Below are 22102 nucleotides of genomic sequence, written 5' to 3'. Positions count from 1 at the left end.
GGGGGGGGGGGAGGGGTATACGCGTGATACGTATCTGTAGCTGATGACAACCGTGGTGACCGGAAGTGGAAATCGGGCAATCTTGTCACGCTTGACGCGATATTTCATGCTTAATGCGCGCGTCGATCGATGACCGAGCTGTCCGCGTATCCGGTGGATGTGCTCTTCGGTATCCTTCGGGGATATTATATTTCGCAAAGCTTTCATTCCCGGAGTTTAATCTTTGGTATTTATCACACATTCGGACTTTATTCGCCGTACAACAAAAAATATCGCGATAATTGCGACAGAGATAATTCGACGAATTTTTTTTCACGACACTTCGAAACTCTGCGAATATTTTCAGACGCAACATAGACCCCGGGAAAAAAATTATTATATGCGAATTTTGCCACTATATAGAGACAAAAATCACGTACAAATCACATATAATTATATATAGCTTATTACATATAACTTTATTTGATTATATATAAACATTTTTCCTGGGATTCAAATAGCCATTATAGCGCCGCCCACGCGAGCTATCTTAACGATTATGATTTACCAGCGAGATAGCTGGTAAAAGAGCACGTCGGTCGAAGTCTGAAAAAATATTCTTTCTAAAAAAAACTCAGAATGAATTCAGAAGGAATTATGACGTTAGTCAGGTCGTCATTGTTCCCCAATATTGCGCGTGATAAAAAAACAAATTCCATGTGCAACTTTCTTCCTCCCAGAACGAACGTTCTCGCGTTCGTTCTCGTTTTCTCAGTTACCGGCTCAATCCAAATCTCCCATCATGGCGCGCATTGTGTTTCGCACAAAGCGCGGATTGCAAAAAGGGACACTTCGCGTTTCCCGACACCACATATGTTTACCATGTTTCCCATTTACGGTAGTTGGTCTCTGTAAAGTATCGGATTTTCAATGGCGACATTAAGGGGCCCTGAAAAAAAAAATACTTTCCTATATAACTTTATTTAAATATCTAAGTGATAAATGTTAATTTTAAGCGCGAAATTAAGGTAAATGTAGACTCAATATTGCAAACAAGAAGCATATTATTTATTTTTCTTATTAATGCTATGCTAATCTCTATATTAATGTCTAATATCACAGTAGTTTTTCATTAAAATCCTAGATATGGTCTAGGAAAAATTAAGAGCAGAAACTAAAAATAGGACACGTTACGGGATGCGTAACGTACGTGTGAAAAGTGTCACCTTTGGTTGCGAATATCTCGGCTTTCGAATTTCGTTTTCTAGCTTTACAGACGCGTTTTACAGATGGTGTTCCCGTCAAATACGCAGCCGAAATTTAAAAGAATTTCTACGTAGGAGAATAGTTCGACAGGCTCCCTCGAAATGCTCGGACAAAGAGAGAAGAAGAGAAAGATGCACCGAAAGCTTCGTACATCGTATCTCATTGTGCGTCGAATAATCAATCGAGGTGAGTTAATAAACGAGAGCGCCGTTGGAAGAGACCGCGCGCGCGAGCGGCCAGGAGCGAGCAGCCCCGAGGCTGCTGCCAGGACATCTCCGGAATTCTTCCCTCGGCGATACGCCGTGCGTGCGTGCGTCGACGTGGGGTTGTTACGCTCTCAGTCTCGGCGTCAGCGAGTATTGATCCTCGCGGAGCCGCGGAGAGAGAACCGCTCTCTCCCTTCTCTCTCTCTCTCTCTCTCTCTCTCTACGTGAATGGGCTTCGCGGCTGTCTTGCACTGTACCGCAGATTTTCGGACGGTCCTCTCTTTCTCTCTCTCACGCTCCCAGCCATCTTTCCTCGCGATCTCGATTTCCCCCTTGGCCCTCGGAGGGAGCTTTTATGCAGCTTCGCGTCACGGTGCCGCCCACGCGTGTGTTACGTCGCCGCTATACGAGTACCGCGCGCTTATTGCCGTTAGAGACGTCGGCGGCAGGCTGGTTTCGCGATGCGAAAGAAAGAAGGAGTGCAGATTGTCCTTTTATCGTACACAGCGTGCGGGGGTAACAACGTCTCCGCAAGACGACGGTGAGGATGATTTTTCACGCTGAAAGCTGAACGTTACTCCTTCCCCGTCGAAGGAGCCGAAATATCGACTCTTCGGTCGCGAGGGAAACTGAAATGCGCGTTTCAGGGAGTCGGGCTTTTCGAAATCGCGCGAAGAAAAAGAGAGACGATGTTATTTCTGGACTTTTAAATAGTTCCGAATGGTTTCCATTTTAACAAAATGTCGGGGGAGCAAAACACGGGTAATAAGTGAAATAATTTTTAATTAACGAAAGGTACAATGAGGATTGGCTATATTATGTGATGTAATATGTGATGTAATATAATATAATATGATTATATATATATATATATATATGATTTTTAACATTTATCGCTGCGAGTAAACGTCCATGTGCGAATTAATTACGGTTATCCATCTCGTCAAACATCCCCTTCGCTCTTTGTGATTTCTCTCATTTCCAGGATCCCACAAATACAAATATGCACCATCGCAGCAAAACGGCAAGCATATTAGCATATTTGGCGAGTCCGGCATTTTGGCATCGTGACGGCGCGAGTTAACGAAGTTTAGTAGTTCAACCGAAAGCAGTTTGTGATAAGTTGTCTCGTAAAATTGCGTCCTGCTTCCGGTGCCGGTGGTGTAATTGCGGGCTATGCAAGCTCGCTGGCTACCTCAGGACACCGATGATAAGACATCTCGTTTATTATATATGCGACAGAATATGCCAGTGGCATCTTTATTAAGCATCGGGGACGCGCGCGGAGCGCGAAAGGCATTCAGCCGGTTCGACTTAACTTTTAATTGAACCCATCTTCAAGTCGGCATGAAAAACGGCGGTGACAGGTGTGTTTCTAGGTTGTGGACCGTAAAAAATCATCGGAACGTCCGCTCGAAGAACGACCGATCCTGAAATGTTCGACGCGCAGAAAATCGCGAGAATTCTAACAGATATCAATCGTGTCTCGGCATGACGGGGGAACAAACATCGTTTTACGTGCCGTTCAGGAACGAGCAGGTATTTATTACACGTGTCGGTGATAAAAGAAATATCAAGTGGACATACGATACACTTTTCTCGCACGCGCAAACTATTTGATTTTTTATTTTAGAATTATTAGAAGAAAAGAATTATTATTTATTATTTTATTATTTAATAGTAATAATTTTCTCAGTTAATGTAGCGGATATAATTTTTCATTCTTTTCATGTGTGTGTGTGTGTGTGTGTGTGCGAAACGACGGAATATAAACGACATTCTGCGACTCTCTCTCGTCTTCTCAATCTAACAAAAAATAATATTGTCTTTTTGGTAAAGTCTCTCTCTCTCTCTCTCTCTCTCTCTTTCTCTCAATTTCTCCGCATATTCCAGAGAAATTCATGTGATCGCGTTAGCCAAGACGTAGCGTTCGATTTGGAGAAATATGGCCCCTATATCGACAAGATTCGAGCGCTCTTTGTGCCGAGTCTGGAATATAGAATCCATTCCTTTCTGGTGGAGTTCGTGTACAGCACGGATTCGCGATCGGCAAGGCGGTTCCCACGTTTCAAGAGATTCGTCGACACTTTGGCTACGTGGAAGGGTCTCCTGAACAAAATCGCCGAGTACGATGTCGAAACGATGGGGGAAGCGATCGGGAGTATCATGAATTGCGCTTTGAAGGACGACTTGATCACCTGCTTCCTGGATTCCGTCATTCTGCACCACAGATTAAGCAAGATCTGCCGCGAGTTGGACGCATTGGGAATCGAGGACAATATCTTGAGGAGCCTGAACGTGTGGAATTTTGCGAGCGAGAGGAACTATCGGGCAAATCACGATCATTTCACGTACGTGGGTCATTCTTTCCTTTTTTTCAATCGAAGTTGAACGTGCAGAAGGAAAGCGCCAAATAAGCAAACAAGGAAAACGTGGAAGAATCAGTCGCCGACGGCTTCAACTGTATTCCGTAAAATGGTATTCCGCAGCAAATGGTTTGCCATATCTGTGTCAGTTTTGGCGCTTCCCTTCATTGTCTCAGCTTGGTCCGACGGTAAGACCAAAGATTAATACGGCGAAATCATATGTCATTCCTACCAGATAAACCGTCTGTAAGAAAACTTAGGTATATTTGGCAAAAAAAAGAACATATTCCGTCGTCGCGGATAAAATTCTTTCCCAACTGAACATCAAGGGAAGCGTCACGAGAAACATTGATTTCGCCGAATGTCCATTTTTCCTCTCAGCGTGAACCTCGTTGTCGGCAAGCCGCGTGAAATTGTGCCGAACTTTGCCCCGACAGGGAGGCCGCGGCGAATTGCAATTGCGGGACGAATTCGAGCGTGGCGGCGCGCCGCGACGCGGAAGGGCCGGCAGCCGGCCGTGAAGAAGTTGCCGAGCAATTGAAAACGAGCGACGTTCGCCGCAACGGAAGTGCCGAGCACGTGCGACCGGGCCGTCCACAGGAACATCGGCCCGACTCGAGTCGAGATCTTCCTCGGCAAGGAAGGGGCAATCGGAATCGTAACGCGCGTCCTACCGGATCGCAGCGACCCGACGGCGCCGACGTGGCGCGCGAATTTCCCATCGGCGGGAAAACTCAGGCCGCTTCGAGACTGAAGGTGATCGTGCGCAAGATGCATGTGGAGGATTGCGGCTGTTCGACCGGGTCGTCCGTCGTCACTCGTCACCTGCCCGTACCTTGTCGGGCGGACGATCTGATCCGCCGGATCTCCGAGGCCGATCCGTCCCTGACCGAGTCCTGCTTGATAGTGATGAGACGAAAGTTCCAGATAAGCGTGGGCAACGTCTGCTCGTGCCTCAACGACGTCCTGGGCAAGCCGAGCGTCGAAACGTCGCGTCCCATCGCGAGGACGTTGCGTCTCGAGATACGCCCGGGATACATCAGCTTCAAGCTGAAGGCCGCCGGCGTCCGTAACTGCCTCTTCGTCGCGAGGATACCGATCTGCCAGAAGGTCCGCACGAGCCCTCCGCGTGACCTCCGCGTGACTTCGCCCTCCGCCAACGCGAAGGGGCCGAGGGGCGCAGTCGAAGGATCGGAATGTCCGGGCTGGTGGGAAAACGCGGATTTCAACGATACGCTCTCGCGTATCGATGAAGAGAGCGAGAGAACGGACGACGACGCGTGCTGTTCCCGGCCGGGCCGGAAGAGTCCGGCGGCGGTAGACTCGCCGCCGGACGGCAGGCTGGGAAGCGACGGTGCGGAGGAAAGCGCACTTTCACCCTCGATTAATGAGAACCTTCCGAATTATGATGACGAATTGACGACTTGTCCTTGCGACGAGCTCTCCGAGCCCGTCGTCGAAACGGTGTCCGACGTGAGCACCGGAGAACCAGAGAAGAGGAACGAGGAGCACCGTGAGACCCCGGGTTCGTGCGTGATCGATTACGATGGGGACACCGAGGAACACAGGAAGGGAATTCTCGAGTCGGACGATTCGATCGAGGAGAGCAACAAGCCGGTACGATCAGCGGACGATGGTGGTCGCGCTTGTTCATCGTACGACCTGGCGAACCACGATCAGACCGGAGGTATTTCGAGCGATTCGGACGGTCTATCGCGGATTATGGATTTCGACGGACGCGAGTGGACGCGCCCGTCGAACAAGGAGTCGGATTCGGGGAGCGCGGATTGCGCGAACGCGAGCAGCATCGCCACGTTCGTGCGAAATCCCGAGCGTGACAAGCAATTGGTCGAGCTGAATTACAACTGTTTCTCGGCCGTCGTGAAGGCCGACGACGAGCGATCGAGCGATCCGGCGGACTCGTTGAATTCAGCCGGGGTGGAGCTCGGCCCTGATTGTTCCCGCTGCTACGACGATTTCGTGGACATCACGATCGCCGGCGACGGGGCAAGCACTCGGCTCGTCGGCCCGTTCCGAGGGAAATCGTACGCGACGAAGGTGCAGCCTCGAGCGACGGACTACTCGCTCGCGATTTCCGCGCGGACGCCCAGACTGAGGGTGTCGTCGAAGGATGTCAACGTGGACGTAAGTTGCCCGCGCGCCGTAGCTCGGCTGGCGTCCGGCGACGACGAGGGTATATCGAGCGTCGGGGAAACGCGCGGACCGACGGACCTCCCGGCTCGCCCGTCGGCAGTCCCGAAGGAAGGAGACGGTATCTCGTTTCGTTTCATTTATTTACGGCGATCCCTCCGGTGCGAAGTAATCAATCGTATGCGCAAAGATTTACTTGCGTAAAAATTATGTTAACAACAGACTTGAAGATCGCCAGATCGAAGGATTGCGATCGGAAACGATTTTATATCGCTTCAAATCACTCGCATGCAATGAGAAGACGCGCGAAGACGTACGGGCTGCGATCGTATTCGCGGCGGGCCAGCGTCTCGACGGGGGAGGATCCTCGCGCGGGCGACTGTTCGGCGAGCTCGGCTACCTGCGGCACGTCGCGCGTTTCGTTCACGACGACGAGCGGCACGGCCGGGTTACGAGGGTCTCGCGAGTCGAGGAAGCTCCGTCTTCGTAGCGTGCGCGCCAACTCGTCGCACGGGGCTCGCAGCGTGACCTCCGTCACGACGATTGAGTACCGGACGACGCCTCGTCGGGATGATTACTCCGATGGGACGCGGGCACTCGCGGCGAATCGCTTCCGCAAATCCGTCGGCAGGTCCGTCCGCTGGATGAAACGTCTGATTCGCGCCAAGTTGACCGGGGTGTTCTTCAGCCGCCACCGACGAGCCAGGACGACGAGCGCGTCGAGGACTTCTCGGGGCGGCCGCGAGCCCGCGAGAGACGTCGCGAGGCGACGAGCGGCTGGAAAATACGTCGGACAGGTAAGGCGGGTGAAGTAAAAGCTTGGGGAAACTAGTAACTCGTCATTACCCGCTTCATCGTCCCCCTTCTCCCTGTACTCTCCGGATAGAAGGATAGAAGGAGGGATTAAAATCGAGGCGATTCAGCGAACCGAGTGAAAGCGATTCGAGGAACTCCGGTTTCCATGATTAATTGAATCTTCGAGGTCGATTTTTGCGAGTTACCTCCCCCCCCCCCTTGGTTCCCGGCTCCGGGTATTGTGAATTTATAATTTTTCTCCCTCATCGATTCTATCGCAGTGCTCCGTGACTTCGTGCTCGGATTCCGATCACCGATCGGACGTGAGGCTGCCGTGGCGCGGCAATTTGGGAGAAAGAAGGAACGAGGGAGGAATGAAGCCGCGCAGGCGAAGCAGATTGGCCGGCGGCAGCGAGGTCCTGCCGAAGTCCTTCCGCTCGATCGACGCCGCTTGGTCTCACGATTTGTCGACTCCGGCTGCCACGGATTCGCCGGCCAAATGGGAATTAGAGGACGGTCGACGTCGGCGCCGGAAAGCCGGGAAGCGGCGAGGAGGCCTCGTAAATTACGACGGGAACTTCCACCGTGGCGGCGATCCCGGGGATCACGGGACTAGTGTAACGATTTCCTCGATTCGATCGGCCGCGTCGTCTTTCGTCGACGATGATCCTGCGGGGTATCTCGGTCAGCGCGACGCTAAGCGCGGCCGAAATCGACGGACGATAAGTGAGGAAAGACAGCACCGGGTCGGACGATGCGGCGACGAGGGGAGGAGGAGGAAGCCGCGCGCGCTGATTGGGAAGGTCGATGAGTTTTCCGAGATATCGTCCTCGTCGTCGTCCTTGACGTCATTCGTGAAGGTGGTCGAAGCCAGAGACGCCCGTGGGCGATCGTACGGAGCAGCGAGGTCGAGAAATGCAGCGGGATCATCGTCGTTCAAAGGCGAAGATCGACGGGAGATCGCTCGGTCACGCGGTAGACGCGTGCCCCGGCTCCCGGCCGACACGTGTCGCGATTGCACGTGCGATCTCGAGCTGGACTTCGAGTCCGCGCTGTCGCGATACGTCGAGCTCTGCAGAAATGTCAAGCGTTCATTGATGAGGACGCTGCGGCCGGCCGATATTTACGAAGTTAGCGCGCCGCCGGCCGGCGGCGATTCACGATAGACTTCGATTCACCGTGACAATCGCGACAACCCTGACAACCGTCCCCTTTCATTCAGACCGTCGCCCACTCTTGTAAAATAATATTGTTAACGCGCGTCGCGTGAATAATATCGAATAACGTTGAGTAAATCATTCACGACGCCAACGGCGTTGCGCGGGTCCGGTGATCGTCGGGATCGATTTCTACGTTTATTCTTCCACCAAGCTGAAAGTTACGCCAGCGTCTTTTGTAAAATGTGCGCTGAAGTATTTACCGACGAACGGAATATCGTCGTATCGATGCTCCAATAATAATTATTCCATCGTTACGTAAGACCGAATCGAGATAAAGATTACGCTGACTAACGCGAGAATTCTATCCTGGAGCGTCGATTCTGCTTGATTCTGTAATGTTAGTATGGCAAATATAACAATTAAGACATCGTTACGCGTTGCAAAATATCAGCGTAACAACGTTGCGTCAATGATTCCCTGCTTATTCCTCGAGGCATTCCCGCAAGCAAGCCCGTCGGTGTGACGTCTGAGACGATAGTGAAATCGGAGTTATTCAGGACACACTGACTACCGAGGAGAAGATAAAGTATTGTACCAGCTATTGAGAACAGCCGCAGCAGCATCCGTCCCTCCGGACAGATCGATATTTCCTGGCAACCACCGGAAAGGGTGCCTACCCCCCCAATCGCTCTCTCTGTTTGTAACAATGCGAGTCGGCTACCGCGTCGGGGAGGCTGAATTCGTCATCATCGGTAGAGCCGTTTCCTTAATCGTCGGCGCTCGCGCGCGCGCGCGCGAGAGATTACCGGGGAGATTACCGACGAGCAAACAACGAGGATCACCGGATCCCGACGTCGTCGTCGCCGTTCTGCAAATTCAGAATCGATTTCTGCGGAATGTCAATGCCAAATTGCCACGAAACGTAGGGTGCGCAACTTCCGGGAGGGATTCGGACTCGGTCGAACGCGTCGCCGTGTTCGAGGAAGGATTTTTCCGATAGGAAGCAACGAAGCGGAACTTCTCTCGCACCCTCGGCGCGAGAGAAATTAATTCCAAACCCACCCCCCTCGGGACGCCAGCAGGGGAGGGGGGAGGGGAGCACCGTCGAAAATTCCGGCCCGATAATGCGGCGGGGCCCGATTAATTTAACGTTAACGCCAGCGTCGCGCTCGTTTTTCCTCTCGTGCCGTTTTGTTGTTGCAAAACTTTCGCCCGGGGGTGCAGGAGAAGCTCCGCCTGGGGTCGATCTAAAGGGGGCTGCGAACAGCCGCGATTGGCCAGTGATATCGATGCGTCGCGCCGCCGGTCCAATCGCGTCGCCCGGCTGGGATGCGCTGACGCCGTGACCAGAAGTCAACTTTGTTGCCGCCGACGCCGCCGCTACCACCCGCGCCGTCGCCGCCGCCGCCGCCGCCGACGACGACGACGACGACGACAGGCGACGTCGACGACGTTCTCCGTCGCGTACCCCGCGCTACCGTTACCCAGTCCGCGCGTAACCGTGTCTGGACTTAATTATTGGTGAGTCCCTCGCTGAGTCCCCCTCGTGTTTCCCGGTCTCGTTCGGACGGACGATATCCCCGTCGAGAATCGCGAATATATCCCGTTCGCTCGCTATTCCATTTCGCCCGCGAGCGAAATTCGGGCTCCGGCCTGGCTCGGAGAGAGAATGTGCTCTTACACGAGATCCTTTCAGTGGTGAAACGTCGGGGGTGGTTTTCAAAGATTTCGAGCGGAGTAGGTCGCGGAGTGACGTTCCCGCTCGTTCGATCCCCGGGTGAACCGATCGCGCGAGGCTTTGCTCCCGAAGCTCGAAACGCGGTTCTCTCCTCTCGCCATTCGCAGCTTCTGTTCGTCGGACTCGAGAGGATCTCGTCCGATCCGGAGATTGCGTAAGATCCCGAGGAAAGCGACAGTCGTCCGTTTTCCGAAAGCTCCGCTACCCCGCCGGTGAAGAAATTTCGGAAGACGACCTTCTCGATCTTCCCGTTCTCGCCGGAAATCCGCCGGTGGAAATGGTGAGCCGCGAAGTGGTGATTTCGTGGTTGGTGCGATTTCAGCAGTGAGCCGAGTACACACGCCTCATCGGGTGCCAATGTCACCTGTCATCGTGCGTTCCTTCTGGGTGATGAGAATTCGTGAGATCCTCCCGATACGCTCCTCTCATCGGCTGTGTGATTTTCAGGCGCGTGAAACTCGCGTCGTAACTGGTCCCACCGGGTCCCACCGACGCCTCTGACACTTTCTCTCGAACGCAGTCATAATAAGTTTACCCCGACGTGGATTACGCGAGTGCCCGAGGCTGCGGGATGTCACAACGCTCGTTTTGCGCCATTCTCGCGTCGATTAGCCGCGAATCGAGTTTCCGCCTCGGCAGAAATCCGCTCTGATTAAGATTCCCTTTGAGTGTCACGGCGGATTCTGTTCCCCTATCACCGCTTCTTGTCTCGTTAAAACGGGCTACATTTTCACGATGCCATTTTTGTATATTTCATTACTCTCTTCATATCTCCGCGAAGAAGATCCAATTGCGGCGTATTATCTTTGTACATCGTTAACGTGCATTCCGCTATTTTTCATACATCCTTCGTTCAGTCATTGCCAAGAAGACAATGAATTATTTCCTTAAACGAACGGTGTGCGCGCGCTTGAATATCATCTAGGTAGATTTTATGAATACGTGTGAAAAAATTGGTTCTCATCAGTGTAAAATATGAGGCGCAAAGTCAGGACGTGGTGTGCCAGGACGTCGCCCGGTGTCCATTAAGTTGAGTCAGCGTGTCCCATACTCATCATTCCACCCCAATTCGTCAACACGTATTGTGCATTTTGTGCCTTTTGTCTGTCACGTGCCGTTTTAATATCCGAGAGGCTATTGTCCTGCGATGCGCCTCTTTAGGATCGGCGCTGTCCCCCCCCCCCCCGTAACGATTTTTGCAGGCCGCACGCTTCATCGTGGCTGCACGACGGACGATTACGATCTAAATGGTACGAGCGTGGAGGAAAAATACAAAATGACACGAGCGCCGAAAAGAAAGCTGTTCTCGAACGGGATCCACGGACAGAGCGAAGGAAACGACGAAAAACGAGGAAAAAACTTGAAACGCGAAAGCACAGGCGAAAGTACTCTGCGTACGACTGAGAACGAAAACGAGCGAGTGAGAAAACGTATATTCGCGCGTTAAGGGATGAAGGGAAGAAAGGAAGCACCAAGAAAATACGAGAGAAACTCGTTTCTTCCTGGCTTCCACGTATAGTTTTGCATTTGCAATTTTCTCTCTCGGATAGCGGGGATCACGCTTGTCGCTTGTTTAATTTCCTCACCCCTCCCTCCCCCCTTCTGTGGGAACGACGAAGGTCGTTGAAATCCGCGTCCGTTGTATTTTTCGTAAGCTCGCGCCTTCGTCTTGATTAAGGACAGACCCGATTAAGATTTTGCGATTTAACCGAGACACGCCTCCGAGAAACTTTAAGTGAAAAATATGATCTCGGTGTACGGCCCCGGCGCTATATACGTTTCTTCTCACAGTTTTCCACCCTCGGAAGATGCTCCCTCGAGAGCCCCGGGGATTAGGGGTGGAGATACTGCCACTCCAAATAAACACTCCTGCTCCGAGTCCCCCTGTGCCGTTCTATAAGGGATACCCTATATAGATATAGCACTATATAGATAAGGCTATAGATAGACGAAAACGGAAGTCTTCCCCCCGTGATATCGGCGGCGCCGGAGATGATTCATGAGACTTTCGAATTTCGACGTTTACCGAATCGCCGAATGAAAGCCGCGCAGTCTTTGTGACTGCCACAGCGTCGGTTAAAAGAGTTTCCTTGCCGCAGGGGCTGCCAATTAACATCGCAATTATACGAAGTCCCGGTGCAACTCCAATAATTGGAAAATGTCCGGATTCGCAGCGGCGGGTCTCGTAGCCTTTGACTCCTTCAAGACCAAAGCATCGCAGAAACTATCCGGGTAACGTTGCGTGCAATCGTATTAAAATATATTTGAAGCTCGCGTAACGTCGGAATGAAATTCTCTCAGATAAATCTAGACGAGTCTCAGATCAAGCTCAGATCAAGCGTTCACGTTACGAGTACTCTTCGTAATAAGGAGAACTAATTATATCACAATGCACATGATTACTCTCACCCAACTGATCTGATAATTAATAATAAATATCTCATTCGTCGCGTTGGATCACGTCGCAAATGTGACTGAATTCGAGCCGTTTTAAGATCGACAAATATAATGAATAAGATAAGAAAATTAGCCAAAGATTTGCTATTATCCGGACGTGGGAAGACGATCCTTCGAAGGTAACGATAATCCGGCAGATTTCGAAGAAGCACCACTGGTTACGAGGAGTTCGAAGGCCCGCGCGAGGGTAGCAAGGACAACAGGGCATTCGAGGATGAGAGGGAATACAGCAGGCAGCCCTCGTTCGATTCGCTTCCGGAGCCGGAAAGACCACCGTTACGGCACATCGATACTTACTGCATGCCGGAATGCCCGTGCCTCTCGAAGAGGTACACTATCGCGACCCTGGCCTGTGTAGGTAAGACCATTCATCGCGGTCTGCTCGAATGGAACGCGAAGCACCCCGTCCAGCTGACCGTTCCGGTGTAACCGCAGGTTTCATCATCTCGTTCGGCATGAGATGTAACATGGGTATGGCCAAGCTGGCGATGAAGAACAGCACGAAAGAGGGCGAGAACAATAGCATCAAGTTCAACTGGACGGTCGGCACGGAGAGCGCCCTCGACTCGTCCTTCTTCTGGGGTTACCTGGTCACCCAAGTGCCCGGCGGCTTCTTGGCGTCCTTGTATCCCGCGAACAGAATATTCGGCGCGGCGATCGCGATATCCTCCTTCCTGAATCTCCTGGTACCGGGCGCGCTGAACGTGGACCCCATCGCCGACATGTGCGTGCAGGTGCTGAAGGGTTTGGTCGAGGTGTGTGCGCCTGGAAGGACGTCGAGTAGAAGTACCCGTGCGAGAGTGTCGTTTGCCGATTAGCCCGGATCTACAATGGGTGCAGCGAGATACCGCTCCGTTCTTCGAACCTCTTGAAAAATAATCATCTCCAAGGAAATATACAATCATCATTTTCGCAAGATCGTGTATTTCAATGGAGAAGTAGCGCTGGATCGTGAGCATAAATGTTCATTTCACCTCGGCGAAGGATCTACAGCCTGAGATCCAACTATTATGTCGAGCAATTATTTTGCACGGATTACTTAGATTACCACAGCTATTGTAGATCCGGACGTGTCACGCGGAAGCGTTCGTCGCAATAATAATAATGATAAACGAATGGAGACTTGAATTTCCCACAGGGTGTCACATATCCGGCGTGTCACGGTATCTGGAAGTACTGGGCGCCGCCTCTGGAGAGATCCCGCCTGGCCACCTTGGCCTTCTGCGGATCGTACGCGGCGATGGTGATAGGCATGCCGCTCTCGGGTTACCTGAGCGCCTGGTTCGGCTGGACCGCGTCGTTCTACTTCTACGGTGAGCTACGACCTCGCGGGTGTTCCCGATCGCGAATCGTATATTCGACGCGGCCGATACACATTCGCAGGCATGTGCGGCTTGATCTGGTACGGGTTCTGGCTGTGGCTGGCGTTCGAGAAGCCGGCTAAGCACCCTTGCATCTCGGCTCGCGAGCTGCGCTACATCGAGGACTCCCTCGGGCAAGGCCAGGCGCTGATGCCGGTGCCGACGTTGTCGACGACCCCCTGGCGGAAATTCCTCACCTCGATGCCCGTCTACGCCATCATCGTCGCTAACTTCTGCAGATCCTGGAACTTCTACCTGCTGGTGCTCTTTCAGCCGCGTTTCATGCACGAGTCCTTCGGCATGCCCCTCGTCGAGGTAAATTTCCGATAAATAATGCAATTTCAATAAATTATGAGGATACTTCATGAAGTATGAAGATGCATTCCCATAGTATATGTGTCTGTATCCAATTATTTGTCTCGAATTCATCTGTATCACTTCAAAAAATATCTATCTGTTGCAACACTTTTTACGGTTTTAACCGTGCGAATAGTAGCAGCAACACGCGTATAAATTATTATCATCGATACTAGAATAACACTTGCTGGAAAATGGTTTCTCCCCTGACTACAATTCTTTCATTACAGTTGTAAATATTGAATTTCTTTTCTCTTTGACGTGCGCGATTTTTAATGACACGTTCATGTCGATCACGTAACGTAACGTTTCAACAGACCGGAGTGATCGGCTCGCTTCCGCATCTGCTGATGACGATGATCGTGCCGTGCGGCGGTTTGCTGGCGGATTACCTTCGTAAGCACGGTATCATGTCGACGACGAATGTCAGAAAGGTTTTCAATTGCGGCGGCTTCGGTATGGAGGCGATCTTCTTCTTAGTGGTGGCTCATGCGACCACGCACAAGAGCGGGACTGCGGCCACGATCGCTCTCGCGATCGGCGTCGCGTGCAGCGGTTTCGCCATCTCCGGCTTTAACGTGAATCACCTGGACATCGCGCCCAGATACGCCAGTATCCTGATGGGTATGTCCAACGGGATCGGCACCATCGCCGGTCTGCTGGTCCCTTTCTTCGTGGACGAAATCACGGAGGAAAAGGTGCGTCTTTCCTTGCCAAAATTTAAGGGGGGGGGGCAAGCGCCTCCATGACCAACCCTGACTACGCTCATACTGGCTACTGCGTATAGCATTAATATATAAAATACGAATGAAAATAGTATAAAGAAAAAAATTAAAAATCTCGCGCAGGACGCGGAGAGCTGGCGGAACGTTTTCATCATAGCCGCGTGCGTACACATCTTCGGGGTGACGTTCTACGCGATCTTCTGCTCCGGCGAGTTGCAACCCTGGGCTGACCCCAGTCTGGAGGAGCAGAAGGCCTGGAATCCGATGGACGAGTTCCAAGCGAAACCACCGGTTCCCCCGCCGCCGAAAACCATGCAATCTGAGTTCATAGTAAGTGCGTCCCACTTATTATTATTATTACTATTCATTATTAAAATTAATATTCATTATTCATGATTAAAATGCTACCGGTTTTATTATTATTTTTATTTACCCGCTCGATAATAATTATTGAAGCGGCAGAAAGTCGAGTAAAAGTGTAATTCTTAATATTGGAAGACGAAAGGCGAACGAATCGTTTCCTTTCAGAAACAGCCGTCCCTCGAAGGATCCGCCAACGACAACTGGAATGCTTACGAGCAGCCGGCGCCGCCCGAGAACCATCTGTACGCACGGCAGGATAAAGCCTCCGTGATAAACTACGGCTCGACGGAGAGCAGCGGCAACAATCCGTTCCATTCGACGAATCCGTTCGCCAGCGACGTGAACGCGACCCTCGTGCAGCCGCCAGCGACGGACGACTACACGCACGACGTCATGCACAATCAGCAGTGGAATTGAGAGTGGCCGACCTCCGGATAAATTGATCGGATCCGCGGGAGGCAGGCAGACTGCTCTCCCAGAGGTCGTAGGTCGTATCATTAGCTAACCAACCCTCAGTCAGTTCCTCAGACATGCCACGTCTCCGTGAACAAAGCTCGCGCAGTTGGGGCAAAGTTCACATCAGCGAACGCGGTTTTACGTTTCTTGGGAGGAAGGGGAGGGCGGGAGAGAGAAGTCTTTGAAAATATCTCGCTTCCTATTCGAGAAAACGAAGCAGTTTCATCCGATCCCGAACGTTGCGTTACCGTATTTTGTTCGTACTTCTCAGCCGACGAGGTCCGAAGTAATTAGGTTCTCAGTAAATACTAATTAATAGTAACATTATATCAATGTTATAATTCGTCACTCAACGGTGTAAGCGCGATTTAATAACACGTGTGTTATGTAACAATTATTATCGATTGGGAAATTATAACATTGTTATGTTAGTTAATCGTTTATCGGGTTTCATCGAGTAGACGAGATTTCGAAAAAGCCAGCAAACGGTGACATGACGTGAATATTACAATTTCCCACTCAGCAATGTAAATGCAGTGTAAATTACATTAGATATGACTTAATACGTTAAAGTTGGTGTTGGCCGAACAGTTTAACGCGTTTGACCGTGGCATATCTGAGGTTCTCGGAGGAGCATAAATGAAATTTCGAGCATCAAGTATGATTCGAGATTCAACGAATTGGGAGATGCAAAAACCCAAACGTTCGCGCACACCTCTGAGTTTCTCGTTGAGCATTCTCGATGAATATTCGTAAACCGGGGGGAAAGGGGAAACACGACATTTCCGTTGCGCGTAATACCTAAGAGTGCAGAGAATGGCGCTGTGAATGGCCGCGCGAGTTGCTCGAGCACGAGATCGAAGAGACGTATTTCACGAGATCTGTCGATCGTAATATTTTTTACAACGGTTTTGTGATAAAAAAAAAACATAATAACGGCCGGGACGCACGCAACCCGCCGCTTGGAGAACGACAATAAGCCCACACCCTTCAGTCGTGCCTGAACACGCGTGTCTAAGAGGATCATTTTCTTTCTTTGTTGCACATTCAATTGTTCGTCTGTCGCGAATTCCGCTTCTCGGCGGATTCTTTGAGAGTAAACAAGCGGCTGACAGCACCGGGAAAAGCATTCGTCAAGATGAATCTTACAATTAGCCGCGTGTATATTTATATTTTGCGAAAGTTTCGAGACTGAAGCGTACATAAATCGTATAAATCGGAGCTTCGCTGATAACACACGAAAGTATCTATGAAAGTATTTATCTGTAAGAGAAATTTCGCGAGGCAGATTAGCGCGTAAAACATCGATAGCCCGAGGAATTCTTTGACTTTACCAAGTCGCGGTATCTTTGATTAGATAATACGCGATATACGCGTGTGCAATATTCGCGCGAATGTCCTTCCTGCGAAACGGAAGGAATGATTTATTCGATTAATTAATTAATTAATCGCAGCGGAATATGTCGGCGAGAGCCAGATCGAGGTATGCCCCAAGAAGAAGACAATAACGTTCAAACCTTCGCAGACAATAATTCTTCGCGGACAATAATTATACGGCGAGGTTTGACAGGTAGCAATTTGCGAGACCTCGGTGCGCGCTCAACATAGCTCAATCGCTGAAACTTTTAGGTATTCCCAATTCTTCTTCTTGTCATTCGATTATTCCTTTACACGAAATAATAGAAACATAGCAATAAAAGGAAAAAAGGAAAAGGGAGAAAGGAGCCGGGAGGAAGGGGGGAGAATTACGCGAATCGCGACATAAAACGAAATTAAAGTTATATGCACGAAGACGCGCGACGTCTTTGTGCGCACTTCGAGTATAGTACAATTAAATTCGCGATGAAACGACATGACATTGTCGATACGTACGGCACAGATATCCAACGGCAATATCTTAAATTACAGATTCAGTAAGTAAATTATGCAATATCTGACGTTCTGGATAATCTTTAACTTTTGGAAGCGTGGTGTATCATAATAGTATAGAAGCATGCAGTAATATTGTGACAATGTTGCAACAATATTGTTGGAAACGTTGCAGCAATGTTGCTGCAGTATGGAATGTGATTATTGTACGGAAAAAATCGAATCTTCTCTTATTTTATTTTACGCAACGTCTTATATTAAACACAGCAAGCAACGACAATATCAATAAAAGCTCCGAAGTCTAATTCGAATTGGGAAAATTCTCGTTTTTGTTCGCGAGGTCTTCTGTGTCGTATGGATATCACGTTGCTTTAGTGAACATGAGAAACGCAGACAAACGTCGGAAAGTAATTAAGGACGCGGTTATCGCAATTGATTCTTCATTAATCGTCGTCGCGAGGCAACGCGCGAATCGCGCTCGGTAGATCGCAAAGCGGGGGAACGATCGTAAATCGCGCTCGCGAGTACAAAATCTCGGAAATCCCGAATGGAGAAATTCCCGCGCGAGTTCCCTCAATTCGTAAACGGAAATTCGGACGACGCCCACGTAGCGTCATAAAACCGTAATGAAAGTATTTGTAACAAAGTGATAAAAGTGAAAGTCTATAAGAAAGTATCGATACATAAGCTACATTAGATAGATAAACCGTGAGAATGAATATACAAAAGTCAGAGTAAGATCGAAATATTAGGAAAAGAGGAACGATATATTATACACTGTCTAGATGTATTTCGTATACATACGTATATATATATATATAAATATATATATATATATATATAATAATTATTATTATTATGGCTACATATACGATCTATATACAAAAACACACACACACACGAATACTCATCTCTTTCGTTATATATATACATATAAGTATAAATATGTATGTATGTTGTTTTCGATCGTGCAAACGTATGCGCAATCGAACGGCAAACGAGGACGGGAATGCAAGGAGACAAAGTGAAGCGCATTGCGCCGAATTTCGCAGGCGAATAAGTAGTAAGAATCGGGCCGTTCGGACCGACGAATTTCGACTGGTTTCGATTTTTCATATCGTGTATATGTCGGTCACAGGAAAATCGCGACACTTTTCTTCGTTAAGTTTCGCAACGCGTCTCGTGTCCAGTGAGAAAATGTATCTCCCGAGAATTAGTAGAAAATAAAATTTTCTTATTGGACACGGACGGGTTAAGTTCCGAAACTTATTAAAAAAAGGAAAAAAACGTTACGAACGGAAGTGCTTGAAGTTGGACGCATTGAATATTCTTTTAGAAAAAGTAACACGAGTGATGTTTGAATTATTATTATTAATTGTTACTAATAATTGTTATCGATTGAGAAAAAGGGTTAAGCAAGAAATCATTAACACAACATTATTGCGGTGATGTTTTATAACATGTAATGTTTTTAAATATGTAGTTCTTAATGTTGCATACAACGTCATTGTTAACAATATTTGATCCAAATATTAAAAGTAATATTTCTATGTTTTAAATATTTAGGAATAATATATTGTCAAGTAACAAACATTTATAAAATATTATGTCCAAATGCTTGATCAAAATCCATGGTCAATATTTCAATAGATTGATTTAATGTTTTTGGTTTACTTGAAGCAGATTTCGTGTCAGAGGCGAAGCGAAGAATTTTATTCGTCATCAAACGATATTTCAAATTAATAATATCTCGACAGGATTCTGATTCCTGAAACGCCACGACATTTAACGTTAAAACACCCAAGCTTACCCAAGAAAGAAAAATATACCGCATGGAAATAAATTAATGTCGATGGGGAGGAGGGATTTTGCAGGTCATCCTCGCGCGTTTCCGCAGTATGAAAATTCGCAAACGACACCGAAGTTATTCGAGATCCGACCGCCCGATGAGAATTCCGACGATACGCGTGCACATAATAATAATAATACAAACGAGATACAAACATAGCATCAAAGCTAACGGCGACGTCGTAGCGCAACCCTATGCGCGAGCTTACGAGTCGAGTAGCCGGAACTTTCCGTTGTGTGTGTGTGTGTGTGTGTGTGGCTGAGGAACCACAAAATTAGTCAATTTATGCGCGAGTCCTTTTCAACGCGATACAGGTGCGTACCGACATGTATACGCGTGAAACCGTGTAAAGTGCCGTGTGTATCGCGCGTCTCGCGTTCTCGTCGACAAATAAGATTATAGTACATGTCGTGCGTTACACGTTATTATATTGTACACATACGTATATATATATATACATATTAATATATATATATATATGCATCGATCACGTCGTGACTGTAATTAAATATGTTCACGACGTGACGGCTGATCGTGTGATTGATCGTTGCATCGGAGTTATGCTTCGACTTACCGAACCGGTTAGGGCGTAAAAAGAAGCGCTTAGGAAGCATTGATTTTTTCTCGGGTGCTTCATCGTTTCGACAATAATAATGTTACTCCAACCAAAGCCTGATGCACTTGTTACGACTGAGCAACAGAACAGAGTTTAATTGTTTGTTCGTTTGAACGGCGCGTTTTATTGCATCGGTACGGTCACGCGGAGGGGGTGTTTGGGAATCACTGTGTTCGGTGACTCGGATTGAAGGGGCAACTTGAAGAAAGCGGCAACGTGATTTCAGGTTTTTTCTCTGGGGAGGGAGGAACTTTCAACGGAGGGAACGTTGCCCCTTTCCTCGCGCGTTCGCTCGCGTATTACTAAACACCCCCACGTGCACGCAACGATAATAAGTCTCTCTCTCGCTCTTCGTGACATCAGTGACAATGCAGGGTGGGTGTAATGACGGGTCGCGATCAGAATGCTCATATAATGACGGCACGAGAACGATGCCGCAACCGCGGCGCGCGGACGCGTCGCATTTTTTTTTTTACGCACGGTGCATCGACCGCTCTTTAAAAAAGGCACGCACGATGATGATGAGAAAGTCGGAAACACTTGCGACACGGCACGAAATTAATGACACGCACGCGATAACTGTCATCTGACAGTCGTGCTCCGCCCGCGTCACCGCGCGTTGCGCCGACGGAGAAACGATTCGGTTGATGTCGGTCGAGAAAGAAAACCAGAAACTCCGCCGGAGAGGTGATCGTTTGCCTGAAAATGCCTGAAAAGTAATGCAACAGCGCGAACAGGCTTTCCCTCGGCGCGCTCGGAAAAACGAATCAATTATCGTGCCGTGCGAGTTGCGATGAAATGTAAATGTACATGGAACAAGAGAGAGAGAGAGAGAAAGACGAGAGGGGGAGAGAGAGAGAGAGGGAAAGAGTACAAGAATCTACTTTTTGATAGAAAAAAATTGATCGTAAATTTAAGTGAAAATATCTGGTCGTTCTGTAAAATATTTCAACCTGCAACGTGCAACCAGTTAACGGAATTTATCGTTTCATTCCTTAGGTATTCATATTTCAATTGATTGCTTGTTCTTCCAAATTGGGTGTTAATATAACATCGCATTTTCCCGAATCGAAATTTCAGTTCTACTTTAGTCTAATTTAGTTCTATGTGTTGACTGTTCTAAGATCTTCTATTGCGCTCTTTTGATGCTACGAATGAGAGGTCATTTCACTTTTTTCCGCTTGAAGACTTAATATGGAACTAAGTAAGAACTTAATGTAGGACCAACATTTCGACTCGGATTATCTCTCGTGCGCTTCGTGTCTTACCTTTAGATTTTTCTCGACCTTGGCTCTAATCGTGACTCGTCCGTTACTCGAGAGATAAAAAGAAAGAGAAAGAAAGAGAGAGAGAGAGAGAGAGAGAGAGGGAGAGAGAGTTACGTTTTAAGGATATCTATATATTATATATTTATCATTGTATCGAAGTAGTGACGGGCCTAACGTTATCCGCGACTTCATTTGCCATACCAGGAAGACGGTTTCTGTGTGGACTCGAGAGATATATCGATACATTATAACTATTACGGAGGACCTAGGATAAGTTCTAATGCTGTTCGAACAATAATACCAATATATTTATCTATACATACATATATATATATATATACACATAATATGCGTATAATAACTCAAATAATAATTTTCGACAATAAATAAATGGAATGCGGGGTGGGCCGACGCAACCTGTAGATGCGGTTTCGCAATTTGCTCGATGAATTCGCGAAATACGTTACAGAAAGGAGATGCTCTTTACGAAATGAAATCGTTGCCGATCGCTCGCCGATTCGTCGTTGGCGTTAGATCCGATTAACTAGTGGCTTTACTTTTCGGCACACCCTGTACCGCTTCGCAGCTACGATTAGCTTCGTAGAATGTAGTTGGGTAATTATAAAAATTCTCAAGCTGCTTCTCGCAAGTTAGCTCGCTAGCACGGCGCACGAGAGCGGGAGTACGTTTTGCTAACAGAGCGTTCTTTTATTCTTCCTCATGCGTGAGAGAGAAACACGGGTAGTCGTGCTTACTGTTAGAAGAGGACTTGTTCCAGGTGTGATTCACGTGAGATTGAGAAAAAAGGGCGGAAGGACGCGAGAATATGATGAGATTATGATTATCCGAGATCGTGTATTCGCATTTTCCTATTAGAAAACTCATATATATTTTTGTGAAGAATCTGCGTCCAGACGTTTTTTATTGTTCCACGAGCGACAAACGCGAGAAACGACGGCGGGGAAAGGCAGGCTCTGATGTATCCTTGCGGGAACCGTGAAAATCGCCCAATCTCTACAGGCGATGATACAAAGATTCGTGGAATAAGCAAAATGACGCGTATATTGAGTTACAGATACCGTAAATTCGATCATCATATCCTTCTCCGATCCAGAATGGG

At 48.6% G+C, this 22102-nt stretch overlaps 2 protein-coding genes across 2 annotated transcripts; both read left to right on the top strand.

Annotated features, from left to right (window-relative positions):
• Positions 1-2798: 2798 nt before the first annotated feature.
• LOC106748829 lies at positions 2799-8294 on the top strand. Its single transcript, XM_014627710.1, has 4 exons — positions 2799-2818; positions 3368-3782; positions 4502-5962; positions 7045-8294. The coding sequence occupies exons 1-4, from the start codon at positions 2799-2801 to the stop codon at positions 7927-7929; spliced, it is 2781 nt and encodes a 926-aa protein (XP_014483196.1). The 3' UTR covers positions 7930-8294.
• Positions 8295-9395: 1101 nt separating this feature from the next.
• Positions 9396-15341, top strand: LOC106749001 (vesicular glutamate transporter 1-like). Its single transcript, XM_014627996.1, has 9 exons — positions 9396-9444; positions 11761-11893; positions 12256-12476; positions 12554-12873; positions 13257-13431; positions 13502-13794; positions 14154-14534; positions 14685-14891; positions 15090-15341. The coding sequence occupies exons 2-9, from the start codon at positions 11820-11822 to the stop codon at positions 15339-15341; spliced, it is 1923 nt and encodes a 640-aa protein (XP_014483482.1). The 5' UTR covers positions 9396-9444; positions 11761-11819.
• The last annotated feature ends 6761 nt before the right edge of the window (positions 15342-22102 follow it).

The sequence above is a fragment of the Dinoponera quadriceps genome, unplaced genomic scaffold (assembly GCF_001313825.1).
Source record: "Dinoponera quadriceps isolate SergipeBrazil2010 unplaced genomic scaffold, ASM131382v1 scaffold37, whole genome shotgun sequence".
Classification (NCBI taxonomy): domain Eukaryota; kingdom Metazoa; phylum Arthropoda; class Insecta; order Hymenoptera; family Formicidae; genus Dinoponera; species Dinoponera quadriceps.
The sequence above is the reverse complement of the archived record's forward strand: the minus strand, read 5'-3'. Positions and strand labels throughout refer to the sequence as shown.